This window comes from Lissotriton vulgaris, chromosome 4_1 (assembly GCF_964263255.1).
Source record: "Lissotriton vulgaris chromosome 4_1, aLisVul1.2, whole genome shotgun sequence".
Lineage (NCBI taxonomy): Eukaryota > Metazoa > Chordata > Amphibia > Caudata > Salamandridae > Lissotriton > Lissotriton vulgaris.
The window spans coordinates 674,791,020-674,804,768 of record NC_141691.1 but is presented as its reverse complement, the minus strand read 5'-3'; the positions used below and the strand labels follow the sequence as shown (position 1 = coordinate 674,804,768).

Sequence of the window (13,749 nt, the reverse complement as noted above, 5' to 3'; positions counted from 1 at the left end):
GAAGATTATGTTCAGTGTATTTTATTGTGATAAAAATCCAATCTTAAAAGTGAAATATTAAAATCTTTTTGTGACATTTGTAATAAAGTTTGAAACAGTGAGAGAACATATTTGAACGTTGTTGAATGGTTGCAGAGATTGATGCTGTGATGGCGCGGAGTGATGCATGGGTTGCGCTGAGTGATTCAGGGGTTGCGCTGAGTGATGCTGGGGTTGCGCTGAGTGATGCTGGGGTTGCGCTGAGTGATGCTGGGGTTGCGCTGAGTGATGCTGGGGTTGCGCTGAGTGATGCTGGGGTTGCGCTGAGTGATGCTGGGGTTGCGCTGAGTGATGCTGGGGTTGCGCTGAGTGATGCTGGGGTTGCGCTGAGTGAGGCTGGGGTTGCGCTTAGTGAGGCAGGGGTTGCGCTGAGTGAGGCAGGGGTTGCGCTGAGTGAGGCAGGGGTTGCGCTGAGTGAGGCGGGGGTTGCGCTGAGTGAGGCAGGGGTTTGCGCTGAGTGAGGCAGGGGTTTGCGCTGAGTGATGCAGGGGTTTGCGCTGAGTGATGCAGGGGTTTGCGCTGAGTGATGCAGGGGTTTGCGCTGAGTGATGCAGGGGTTTGCGCTGAGTGATGCAGGGGTTTGCGCTGAGTGATGCAGGGGTTTGCGCTGAGTGATGCAGGGGTTTGCGCTGAGTGATGCAGGGGTTTGCGCTGAGTGATGCAGGGGTTTGCGCTGAGTGATGCAGGGGTTTGCGCTGAGTGATGCAGGGGTTTGCGCTGAGTGATGCAGGGGTTTGCGCTGAGTGATGCAGGGGTTGCGCGGAGTGATGCTGGGGTTGCGCTGAGTGATGCTGGGGTCGCGCTGTGTAAACACTGCGATGTAACGTCATATATTCATCTGAGTGCGATCCTTACTAATGCTAGCAAATAAAGATGGGTTTCCAAACAGCACGGGCAACCCTAGAACAAGAACCTGGGGTAATAGACACTATAATCCAAAAAATGGTTCATGAGCCAAACTTTAAAATAAAGTTTGTTCATTTAAATTTGGGAGAGAACCTAAAGAAAGAAAAGGAACAGAGACTATATATATTCCACATTACCCATGTACCAATAATTATATAAAAAACTCATATTTAATATTATTTAGCAGAAGACATATTACGCACATTAATAAGGGTGCTCATACAGTTATGATTGTAGACTATGACCAGTGTAAACTGACAAATAGATAAAACTATTTTAGCTGAAAATTAAATGCGCCAATGCAGATCGGCAAACCAGCTCCGAGAAAAATCGCGCCCGATGCTACCTGTGTAAGTGTAAGTTATTATTATTTTTTATACACCTGTAAATTCCCTGCAGGTAATTCTGGATATCCTCTGATGCCATACCTCATGGCACCTCTGATCGCATCAGCCGTTGCACAGGAGCAAACATGCAGCAGGGCTCACATTCAAACACACAAAACTGTGCAGCATTTATTTGACAAAGTTTCGACCTATTTCCTTTGTCTGCACTGAAATGGAGGAGTCCTATAAACCTGAGGAAGTGTGTATTGCATGCCACACAACACTGCAATGAGTTGCTGAGTACCAATGCCTGATGAGGAGAACACTGTATGTACAAGTGATGAAAATTATGACCTCTGTACTCACATTGAGAGGGTGCCACTGTCATCAGACACATCTCCACAAACTAGTTCTAAAATAAGCTACATACGAAATTACATTTATACATGGATTTCAAATTGTATTCCAGAAGTGATGTCCCCCTATAGACCCTGTGCCTAATTAACCTATCCAACCCCCACCTTAACCCGAGCAGACCAAACAGACCAGCAACTACATCCTATGGCCAAGGTAACCTCAACAGACACTGAGCTCGGGCTACCCTTCTCTACCCCAGTGCTAACACCAACACATCCAATTCCACAGCAGATGAATCTAAAGCCCACCCAAACCCAAAGGGATCCTATGCCATGTCGACTTTTTCGTATGTCAGCCCTAACCAAACAGACCATGTGCATTGGCTGCTGTAGCATTGCACTTAACTACATATACTTTATTGGCAGGTCCACATATGTGCTCCGTGGTGTATTAGAGTCTCAGTGCAACAGCCTAAGTGTGATGGGCATACTCATTCATGGGGCCCCTGCTCACAGTGCCACTGTAAGCGCCACCATACTGAAGAGACCCACATAGACTGAAACAAGTCAGGAATTGCTTGTGTTCTGGCTCAGAATAGTCCTCGTCTGGCAGTTTAGGCTGGAGTGCTCCTTTTGGAGTAAGGCCAATGCTGATTTCGATATGGCTGGATCTTGTCTGAACCGGCATTATGGGCAATCAATGGACTGAAGAGGCCCAAACTGGCTGAATCTTGTGTGGAGTTGCTTTTTTCCCGGTTCAGTATGGATTTGCCTTGGAAGTTTGGGCAGGACTCTTCCTATTAGGAGGAGGACCAAGGTTCTTTTGCTTATGGCTGGGCTCTGTCTGAGGTGGCACAGTTAGCAAAAAATGACTGAAAAGCGAACCTGAGTAATTAACAGTGCCTGAGATAAAGACTAGCATTCCACCCATCACTTTTTTCTCTACCTCGCTGTGATGCTTTAAGTGTGATGTGGGTCCCCTGCTCACTGTGCCAATGCAAGGAAGCAGCACCCCATCGAAGAGGCTCAAATAGATTGACACTTGTCCGGAGTTGCTTGTATTCTGGCTCAAAAGAGACCGTGTCTGGCAGCTCAATCTGGACTGTTCCTATTGGAGAAGGACCGCAGCTGAATTACATAATGCTGGTTCATGTCGGAGGTGGTATCATGAACAAAAAAATGATGGGTTGGGATGTGACTCGAGTAATTAGCAGTAGCTGAGATTAATTGAAGTATATCACCATCACTTATTTGTATTAATAAGTGCAACACCCGATGTGGGATGGGCATGGCCAGATGTGCTGTGTTCACTTTGTCAGGTCTGTCAGATCATAACTACTAACATAAGCAATCCGGTCGGCAGGCGCGATGGAGAGAAAACATTCCAACTACTCCTCTTAGTGTTATACCCGGGGATAAATAAGAACTGCCTACCCAAGTTGAACACACGGGGAAAGGGGGGAGTGGATAAGATAATAAATGACAGCCAAGAATGCAGACTGGCCTTTCATGCTGAGACTTCACTGGATGATATGGTTTGTCAGCGTGTCTTTAAAGGTCAACTATGGTGTGTGCAACCTGCAGGTAGGGGAAGAGGACGCAAGAGGCAATTATAATAAACTCTTCCTTCCACCTGATTCCCTTATGCCATAATCCTCCCACCTCCAATACTCACTCTTGCAACCACAGATAAGCAGATGGGCTGTTATATCAGAAAACAGGGGTTGGATACTTCACTCCTGCACCAAACATCAGAGAACTGCCAGAGAGAATGATGAGGGGGTTAGCAGGGCTAGAATTCCATAGGAACTGGTGAATGCCACAAAGTATATACCCTCAAAATCAAAGAGCATGGCCCAGTATTCCAGACATATCCTCTCTCCAGACATTTAGAAGTTTCCGAGGCTCACAATATGCCTTGATGGCAGTTGAAATGTGTACATGCAGGAAACTGTCAGTTGTTATACTCCAGCATTAGTGGAGACTGGAGAGGGAGCATGGCACAGCGCAATCATGCTGCTCTGAACCTACCCACCGTCGTTGGCAATGTGTCCCGCCTGCACGCTCATGTTATTGTTCGGTGGGCGTCCTTCTTGCCCAGGGAGCCCATATCGCCTGCAGGGATGCTTTCCTCATGGTTGGGGGTCTGGTTGGTATTAAGTTGTGGCACCGTGTTGTAGAGGAGCTGAGTTGGAACACCGTCTCTGGTCTGGCCTGCGGATCATCATTCTCACTACGGCTCCCACGTCCTCTCCAAGCACACCCCCGCAGATTGGCAGATCAAGTTTGTTAACGTTATGGTCACAGGATCTCTGCTGCTCATGCATCGAGTACTTATACGTTGTGTTGCCCGTTTTCCTACTGAGCGTGGAGCAATAAGCTTGTCCGGTGCTGGGGACAAGGAGCAGGATATCGGTACATGTGTTTGAATTGCTGAACAACACGAACTTTGCCTTAAGGTATCAGAGCGCTTGTCTAGCGGACCAGTCACATTGCATAAAGACCTCAAAGTCCACGAGTTACATAAAAAAGAAAAGAAAGCGGCCGGGAAAGGATCCCTTTGAAGTGGCCGTGAAAGTGAAAGCAATTAGGGGGGAGGAGAATTGAGGCCAGCGCGCACTGCCCACGCTGGGGAAGCCTGTGGGAGAAGGCTGATGGCTTTGATGTGGGGAAATGCGCGTGCTTGTGTTCACGTGAACTGTTTGAAATCCGCCCGATGGTTTGAGAACTTTTTTGCCTCCTATAATTCTCGACTATCCATTCCTTGCGGAATGGTATAGGCGAGACCTAAAAACCAATAAATTAAAAAAAAAATATATATATATATATATATATATATATATATATCTGTTCCAACTCCTACTTCTCGGCAAAAGTGCAGAGTCCTCGACGTAGGTACAGACCACAAACACTGCGATTGGTATTAATTCAAGGGTGGTTTATTGTTCTTCTGTCCCCAGCATGCATATATATATCTATACTACTATTAAAAAGAGAGAAGTTGCACCTTTTGGCCAGGTAAACTCGGGAACCACAGAGCCAATCTACACACCCGATACATCTATGAAAATGTCAGGGTGTGTAGATGGACATAGGCTATATAAATTTTAAAAAAAAAGTAAATAAAAAAAATTAAGTTTGTAAACAAAGTAGTCCCCTGAAAGTAGCGCCGGCCGGGACCTAGCGCTGGCCGCTACGCGACGTGCGTGATGACGAAGGAGGAGGGCGGTGCAGTGATGAGCGGCTGTGCAGTGAGGAGTGGCGGCACTGGTAAGGAAAGGGAAAGTGAGACTGTGAGATGCAGGGGGAGGCAAGAAGGAGGCAGCAGTAAATGAAAATGTCGGAGCGCGAGTGAGTCCGGGCGGGAGGGGGGCGCGAGTGAGTCGGGGCGGGAGGGAGGCGGGAGTGAGTCAGGGCTGGAGGGGGGCGCGAGTGAGTCGGGGCAGGAGGGGGGCGCGTGTGAGTCTGGCGGGAGGGAGTCGGTGCGGGAGGGGGTCGGGTGGGAGCGGATGTACTGCCCCCAGCCCCTTTCTGCCCCAGGCAACGCTGGGGCGGGCTGCTAGTATATATATAAAGCAGACAAGTCTGTGGCAAGACTGTATACTTTTCGACGCGCGTTTCGGCGTTAGTTATGCCTTCGTCAGGAAAAAAATCACAATTCCTGTACTCCAAAGTAGAATTGCCAGAGTTCAGAAAAAATTAAAATATCCCAAGGGGGTAGGTAGATGCCTTACTTATTATATACCAATGCAACCAGGGTATGTTGATTGTGGATCAGTCAGGGTAGTAGATAAAAATTCTCTTTTGCGATATATACTTGGCTTGCTGGACTAAAATGTCCAATCTGATATTACCTCAGTTAGATGCAGAGAACTTATTTAGAGATAAAGTCGATTACTGTGTGCCGCATGAATAGCAGACATGTATCGCATAGATGGCGAACATCTGAAGGATTTGATATATCCTTAGTAAAAGTATTCTTTGGAACGCAGGACCTTCTTGTGATATGTAATGGTGTGTCCCTCGCTATGTCACCAAGAGGATTTTACTAAACAAAGGGCCTGATGTACGAAGCTATTTAGCATTTCTTAATGGGCCAAATCGCTATTTCGGCCATTAAGAAATGCTAAATAGCCTTTTCACATGTACAAAGGCCGTTTGGGAAATCGCAAAATGCGATTTCTACCCAGTAGTAATCGCATTTTGCGACACCCAAATAGGAAATCGCAAATAGGTTTTTAATATTTTCGATTTCCTATGCACATTTACAAAGTATTTCCTAAATGCAAATTGGGTATTTAGGAAAAGCTGTTACCATCGACTCAAAGTTGATGGTAAACATGTGCAGTTTAAAAAGATAAGTACACCAAATGCTTTTTTTAAAGTTGAATAAAACCCCCACATGCCTCTAGGGCATCTGTACGCTTACATGTGCACCACTGTTTTTAGGGGTGCAGCAAGAGGGGGGGGGGCTTAGGCTGAACATAACCCTTGCTTTAACATTTCCTAATTTGCGATTTCCTGTTTAGGAAATGCAAAATAAGTATTTTGTACATCTGGCCCAAAGTGACTTATAGGTCGTATGCAACTATTTTAATTATCACCAAACAGGTATAACATACCTATCTTGTTTGCTACCAAAGGTCTATAAATATCATTGCTAGGTAGCCATGACAACCAAGACATTTGTAACTCATGTGTATTTTTAAAGTTTGTTAATTTTTCAACATAGTGCTGTTCTCTTTTTCAGATTACACCCCCTCCTTCTCTGTTGGAGCCGCTGAAAGAACTTTTTAGACAGCAGGAAGTAATAAGGATGAAACTCCGTTTGCAGCACAGTATTGAAAGGGTAAGGAATATATAATTTCTTTGATGTAAGGATACTTGCATTTACCAGAGAGCTGTGTGATTTCTGGCAAATCTTTCGAGCCCATGGAGGAATGGTGCCAAGATAGTGTATTTTAAAGGAACAAGGGTCCCTTAATTTGAGATGCAATAGACCATATTGCATGGAAATATGATGAATTCTATGTCACACTTCCAAATGGAGTTTCAAATGTATTTATTATAAGTTATAAAGCATAGATTCAGTGGGAATTATAACCAAAAGTAGAAGTAACAAACTTGTAGGGCTCAGACAATTTTCCCTTGACTACAGTGAAAACATACATTTTTTTTTTAAATGGCCTTTAAAAAATAAATAAAAATTAAATGGCCTGGCCCCGGGGGATGGGGGTCCTGGGGCTGAAAATAGCCTGGGAGGTGGGCCGCTTGTTCCCCCCCCTCCCGTGAAAATGTTTTTTTTTTTTTTTAAATGGACATCCCCCTGAGGGATGGGGTACCCGGGCCGAAATCGGCCTGGGGAAGGAGGCCACATCACCACCCTCCTTTTTTTAGGTCGAGTATTTATACTCAAACCTATTACATCTGAACCAAAGTCTCTTGAACCAGCAGATTTGCTACAATGCATGTTGGGCACTCGAGCATGAAGCTTCCCCAGGCGCGCGCCTGGCCTCGCACACCACCATCAAAGGCTTCTGCTCCCCCTCACTCACACCCCATCCCCATAAGCTCCTTTCCTCCCTCCCACTCGCTTGTTCCCCCCCCCCCCCCCAGCCGGACTTAGAAAGCTTTTGCACGTACCCGTCACGCATGTCTTCTCTTTCCCTCCCCTCCCTCCTCCACCCCCACCCCACTCTCTCTGCTGTTCCTCCCCCTCCCTCCATTGCTGTGTGAACGACGACAGCTTGTTATATTTTTTTCATTTCGCGGCCGTTGTCCTTTTAACTGATTCAAGCGACCAGTAGCATGTATCCTGTCACCACCGTCCACAAATACTGTTGATGAGCTGACTGCCAGGGTTCCACGTGTGTTCCCTTACAGCATTACGGAGCTGTACGTCATCGCAGTTTTGAGTCCTCATGCCTGATTGACTGAGCTACGCGTCCTCCTGTGCATCCCTGAGTATGGAAGGTTCCCCTTATTGGCTGAGCGTTAGTGCTGGAGTCTCACCTTTTCGTTGAGTGTCTTCTCCTGCCGCGTACCTGCCTGGTCGGTCCTAGTTACATGCCTGACCTTTACTTCCGGCTTACAGGAAGCACTTAGTCATTGTTCCTCGGCGTGTTACGAATCAGTGATACTCACACCGCATGACTCCGTTTTGCAGCAATGTGCTCTCTGTGTAATTTCTCGGTGACTCGCACACCATTCCAGGTATTTCTTTTCTTCCTGTTTTCTGCGACATGTACACTGACGAGCATTCTGCGTGTTACTCACCAGGTGACTTGTTTTATTTTAATTCTTAACATTTGTTTTTCAAAAATGGGTCAGGCCCTAGGGGATGGTGTCCTCGGGGCCCAAAACAATCAAGGGAAGGTGGGCTACACAGCCTCCATTCCTAAAATATATCTTTTTTAAACGGAAGCCGGCAACTCACCAGAGGCCTGCCCCCTTTCTCCTTTACTCTTCAAACGCGCCTCCTGGCGCGCTCTTGATTGAGGGATGATGTCCCCTTAGCTCCTGCTATGTGGGATATAATATGGCAGGCATCAGCAGCTCCTTCGGGCCCTATAGGGCCATGTAGGGTTCTGATTGGGCTCCTGATAGTAGGTCTCCCCTGTTACTGATCGACGTCTTACCAACACCAGGGCCTTTACCTGTTGTACCAGTGACAATACTGGTGTAAATTCCAACACCTCCACTACCATCTTAGCTGAATCCCATTCCTCTGCCTTATACGCTGACTGTGCATTCCAAGACCCATTTCTCTAGAAGAAAGTCTGAAGGCTCTTGGAGGAGGAAATGTAAGGGGCAAGACAGCTTGTGTCATTATTGGCAAAGAATGCATTTTAGATTCTGACCCAGTACAGATGCTGAATTAACAACAAGTCTCAGATGGCAGCAGTGACATGGCACATCTGTTTGCACCTCCCTTGTTGGAGACAAGCAATTATCTGAAACTGCCACTTGCCAGTGGGAAAGACACATCTCCAGTCACTGACATAGACAATCCTCCAGGCCCTTCAGAAATGCCATTATTCCACTCAGTGCTTAAGAAAGCTGCTGAATTGCTATAACTGCTCTTTTCACCAGTGGAACAAAATGAAACTAATTGACGGAGGTCCTGGAATCTACTTCTGTGGCAGCAGAACTGCTTCTACCTTTCAAATGAAGCCCTGCTGTAGTCCTTCAAGGACGCATTGGACAAGCCCACATCTGCAACTGTGGTGAATTGATCTATACTGGCACTGGGGGATCGACTGCCCTCAGAGAGTCTTGTAGTACAGGCCTCTTTGTGTGGCAAGATGAACCCGGGATCCAAGGAATGGTAGGCACTGGTAGAAAAATAACTTGTAGCCTTTGTTCTTTGATCACTGCATTCCTCCTAGCAAGTAAAACACATGCCATATGGCCATGGCTGCGATGGGGATGCCCAACCTGCGAATTCATAGCATTCATCTGCCTGGCACTCAAAAGATCTTACTGACAATGAGCAATCCCTCCGAACAGAGGAAAAAATATAAGAAAAACAGATCTCCCAATAACCTTATGATACTGAAGTCTCTCTGTGCATCACACAGAAAGCTCATGGTGTCAGCCCACGCTGTGGCGAATACCAACATGATCAGTGTGGGCACCAAAAGAGGAGAAACATTTTCAAGACAATCAAACACTGCATGAACCAACTCCCACACCCATCTATTTCTCACTCAACAGAAAATTGCAATTCCATTAACCTCTTCTTGGGTGAAAAAATACAGACGATCCAACAGCATTTCAAGTCTGCTTCATCTATTATCCCTCCCCCTTCCTGTCGGATCCTGCAGTGATCAACATTGAATGCCCTATCTCTCAAAGAACATACTCTCTTCCCTCTAAGCCACTTCATATGATGATGCATTATTCGTCTTTCTTAAGAGCTCTCTCTGGGGATGTTTTCTCATCCCTACCCAAAATTGTCAGTGCCTTCTACGCTCAAGATATCTTCCCATAAGCTCACAATACAGGACAGATTCTCCCACTTCTACAGAAAAATGGATTAGACTCTCCCAACCTTGCCAAATATCACCCATGACTCGCCTGCCATTTATTGGCAATATCATTAAAATATCAGTTTATCCCGCTGGGCCACATACAGAGGTATCAATTTGACCCACTATTACAGTCTGCGTCTCCCAATCCCATTCAACAATTGGTGGTTATAAACTCACCTGTTTGTTCTGATGACCTTGACTTTCTGTAGTCAAATATCGGTTTATAATGTGCATGCAATACTCTCTAGGTGTGTTCGATGTGGTTTGATGTATTTTGGTCTGCTGTTCCGCAGGTGATATGGCTTTTGTATGACGTACCTAGAAATTGAATGCCATGCTCACTATTTGTATTATCTTTGCAGGGCTTTGCCCGTATGGCACTTTGCTTCGTCTCTCTGTCGTTTTCTCCCCCTACCTTTTTCCTTTCCCCCACCCCCTCTATGCTCCACTTTTCTTGTCTTCCTATACTCTTTAAAATGTTTTGCTTCTTAACCGAGACCTTGCTGTTTGGCCCTGGTGCGGTGGAGCCACCTGATAGCTAAAGAGGAGATGGGCTGTGGACTTCCTTCTTAGCCGTCACATACCCAGCCGGACTCGGGGCAGACTTCCTTTCATCTCCCTGTCCTATATTCCCTTTCCCTACCCCCTTTACCCTTCTTCACATATAAGCTCTTGAAATGTTTTTCGGGCAACTGATGTTACCTTATTCTAATGTACTGTTTAATTTTGTGGAACCGCATGTAAAGCGCTCTGATACCTTCGGGTCTAGCCAGCGCTATATAAAACTCTTTAAATAAATAAAAGAATTTTTAAAAAAGTACTTTGGAAAATAAAAAATTGTTGTTAAATAAAGTAATCAGTTTATGTTCCATTCCAAACCCAAATCAAAGATAACTGTTTCCTGCACTAACAGACTAGCTTCAGATCATGCTCCTTTACCCTTCGTAGATGGAGTACTCCTGACCATAAAGAACATGACTCCTGCCTCCTAATAGTGCTGGACTTCTCAGCTTCTTTTGAAAGTCAACTGTCCTACCGGCACACTTACCCTGGAGTGTGGAACCTGCACTGTCCTTCAGTAGTCCTTCTCCTACCTCTTCAACCTACACCAGTTTCTTCACGTGGGCATCTCAATGTCCCAAAAGATCCCGGTCTTCTCTCTCCTATCATCTTTCATCTCTACGTGGAGCTGCTTAGTGCTCTATTCACAGATACCAATATCAAGGTTGACCAATATGCTGATGATACACAACTCTACTTGAAATTCTCCTTTCTTCCAGTTTAATCCAGCCACTCAACACTGTCTGCACATCATTCTGACATGGATGTCCAACCCCCACCTGAAGCTCAACCAACCAAGACAGAATTTCTGTTCTTTACCAAAAAACTAGCTCAATGAAATGAACCTCGGTAGCTTTGAAACCCAACTTCCACCCATCAACCTGTTAGTTTCATTTGTCATGGACGCTAACCTCACTCTCAAAAAAAACACTCCTGCCAGCTCTCTCTTCTAAAGAAATTGAAACTGCTTTTGTAGTGAACCCTTCAAAACTGCTGCTCAAGCTCTTGTATTCTCACATCTTGGTGATGGTAGTACCCTGCTCCATGGACTCCACACTGGCACTAGACAGTGATTTAGGAAAGACTGGTGACCCATTCCCCGGAGCCAAATGCTAATAGCAAAGGGAGTCACGTGGCCCTCCTCCCCGAACCTTAAAAGCCCAGGTACTCCAGCCCTTGGGCCACTTTCACTCTAAGTGAATGCCGTTGTGCCAACCTGGAGCAACTACAAAACATATCATTGGAGCCAGCGGGGGTAACCCCAAGGCCACAGCCGGACCCCCTTCTGCTGCGGGAGCTGGCATTACTCATGCCTGGATAGAGCAGTTCTTTTTGCATGCACAGTCCGGGCGGGAGCAACATCTGTTTCTGTGGCCACAGGAACACTGGCAAGGAAACAAAAATGTGCTCCAACCGGCAGAGTGTTTTTAAAGCTCCTGCTGGGTGACAGCAGATATGCCTTTCCTGCCCACGTTCCTGCAGCAGGGAAGGCAACTGTATTCTCACCCAGCGGGAGCTTTAAAAATGTTTCCGCCAGGCTTGAGCAGACCTAGACTTCCCTGCCCATACTTCTGCGGACAGGAAAACTACTCTATCCTGGGGTCGAGCTCCACAGGACACAGTCTGTGATGCGGCCCCAGGGGATGGGGTTCCCAAGACCTTGTAATGCTTGTGGAGGGGTGGAGCATGTCCTCTTCCTCTCGGATTGTTTGTCTCTGGCGGGATGGGGCCCCCAGGGTTGCTTCAAGTCAGGAAAGGGGGGGACACACTCCCCTTTTTTATGTACAAATTGGCCCCACAGGATGGGACCCTGGGGTCAAAAATTGGCTTTTGGAGGTGGGCCCCACTTATGTCTCCTCCCCAAAAAATGTTTTTAAAAATGGTAGGCCACCATTTTCTTTTTTTTCTTTTTTGGACTGCAATCTTACAGGAGTCCGCGGGATAACAGCAAAAACATCCATGGTTCCTGTTTTTATTGGAGCTGGGGAGGGGGACCTTCCACAATGGTAGGTGGGCAGGGTATCCCTACTCTGCCACCTTGTATAGTGTTTTTTAAAACATTTTCAGGACAGAGGTCTGGGTCCATGAGTCCTTTTAATGGCTGATTTAAACAGGGAGAACCAGGAGGTTTATGTAAACAGGTCCTGCACACTTACTCCAATGCAATAGTATGGAATACCAGAAGTGTGCAGTTCCTAGGGAAGAAAGGTAATTTCTAAAAAGTGCCCTCATACACCCAAAGGATGTCATGCTTCCTCATTGGGCCTTGCTCCATGCGGGCCGGCGCTGCAATGCCCGACAGGAACCCGCGAAGGGGCTCTTTGGTGGAGATCTTTTGGATGAAGCCATAGGGTGAGTGTGGGTGTTTGGATTCAGATAGTGCGGTGAATAAGTGGGTGAGTCTAAAATAGGTCTAGGGCTGTCCTAACTAAATGTGTTTTATTCTCAAGGGGCACTAGCCTAGTTAAAATAATTAACTGTGCACAGTTGTAGGTTGTGGTCCTGGTGGTTCTCTTCCAGGGGATACTCATCAATAGTTATAAGCACTGAATATTCCCGCCCACGTACAGGATCCCAGAGCAATAGCCAATTATATGCATATATGCACATATATATGTACATTCACAGAAATGCCCATATATATATATATATATATATATATATATATATATATATATATATATATATATATAATATGCATATGCATATAAATACACAAATGCAGCCTGAAAAACACAATATTAGGCTCCAAAACTGCCATTATTGCATGTAATACTTTTACATTTGACCAAATCAAGACATACAAGTCACCATATATGATATATGTAAAGAAGAAAACTGCCCTGTGTTTCTTTGAAACACACAAACTTTATGTTCAAAGGTAAAAACAGGCAGGATTATAGAGGCAGATATAGCCTTGACAGGCTGCATAGAAAACAATTGGAAAATTGGCGCTGTGCCTTTAAGACCTCCAGGAACCCCCAGGCTCCCATCATGCACCACAGGTGACAAGTCAGTTCTTTTCTCCGGCTCCTTCTGTGAGGATCCTGGAGCATTGAGCTCGCCAGTTGGTGATATTGTGTCACTTTTTTCTGGTAGAAAGATAATTATTTTGACTTCACTCAACGTCTTTAGTCTCTATCTGACTAATTCAACAATGTTTTCTGACTTTTGCCTATTTTTTCCAGTCAAAATGCCGGCCTTATTCAATAAGTGCCCTGCCTATGGTAAAAAGATGGCCAAGTCAGACCTTAATTCGGTCTGTATTGCTTGTTTGCCTTCATCCCACAAGCCAGACCAGCGTTACCACTGCAGCAAGTTTTCCAAGAGAACCCTTAGAGAGAGGAAGAAGATCAAGCTGCATTCCCTACATGAGAGAGGACAAACAGTAAGTGGGTGAGAAGAGCATCATTCCAGAAAGCCCTCTTCCCATCCTAAAGAGTACAAGGAAAGAGGTAAAAAAAGAAGGCATCGGTCTCCTACTACGTCGAGGGACAGATCGTCATCCAAGGTACCTCTGTGCTCCGA

At 45.9% G+C, this 13,749-nt stretch overlaps 1 protein-coding gene across 1 annotated transcript in view; it reads left to right on the top strand.

The window, feature by feature from the left end:
• The window catches only part of ANKRD12 (ankyrin repeat domain 12), a 429,381-nt gene that overhangs the window by 371,913 nt on the left and 43,719 nt on the right, over positions 1-13,749 (top strand). Inside the window, exon 10 of the mRNA XM_086964948.1 lies at positions 6,378-6,476. Coding sequence (XP_086821074.1) covers positions 6,378-6,476 — 99 coding nt within the window. The remainder of the gene's footprint in view (positions 1-6,377; positions 6,477-13,749) is intronic.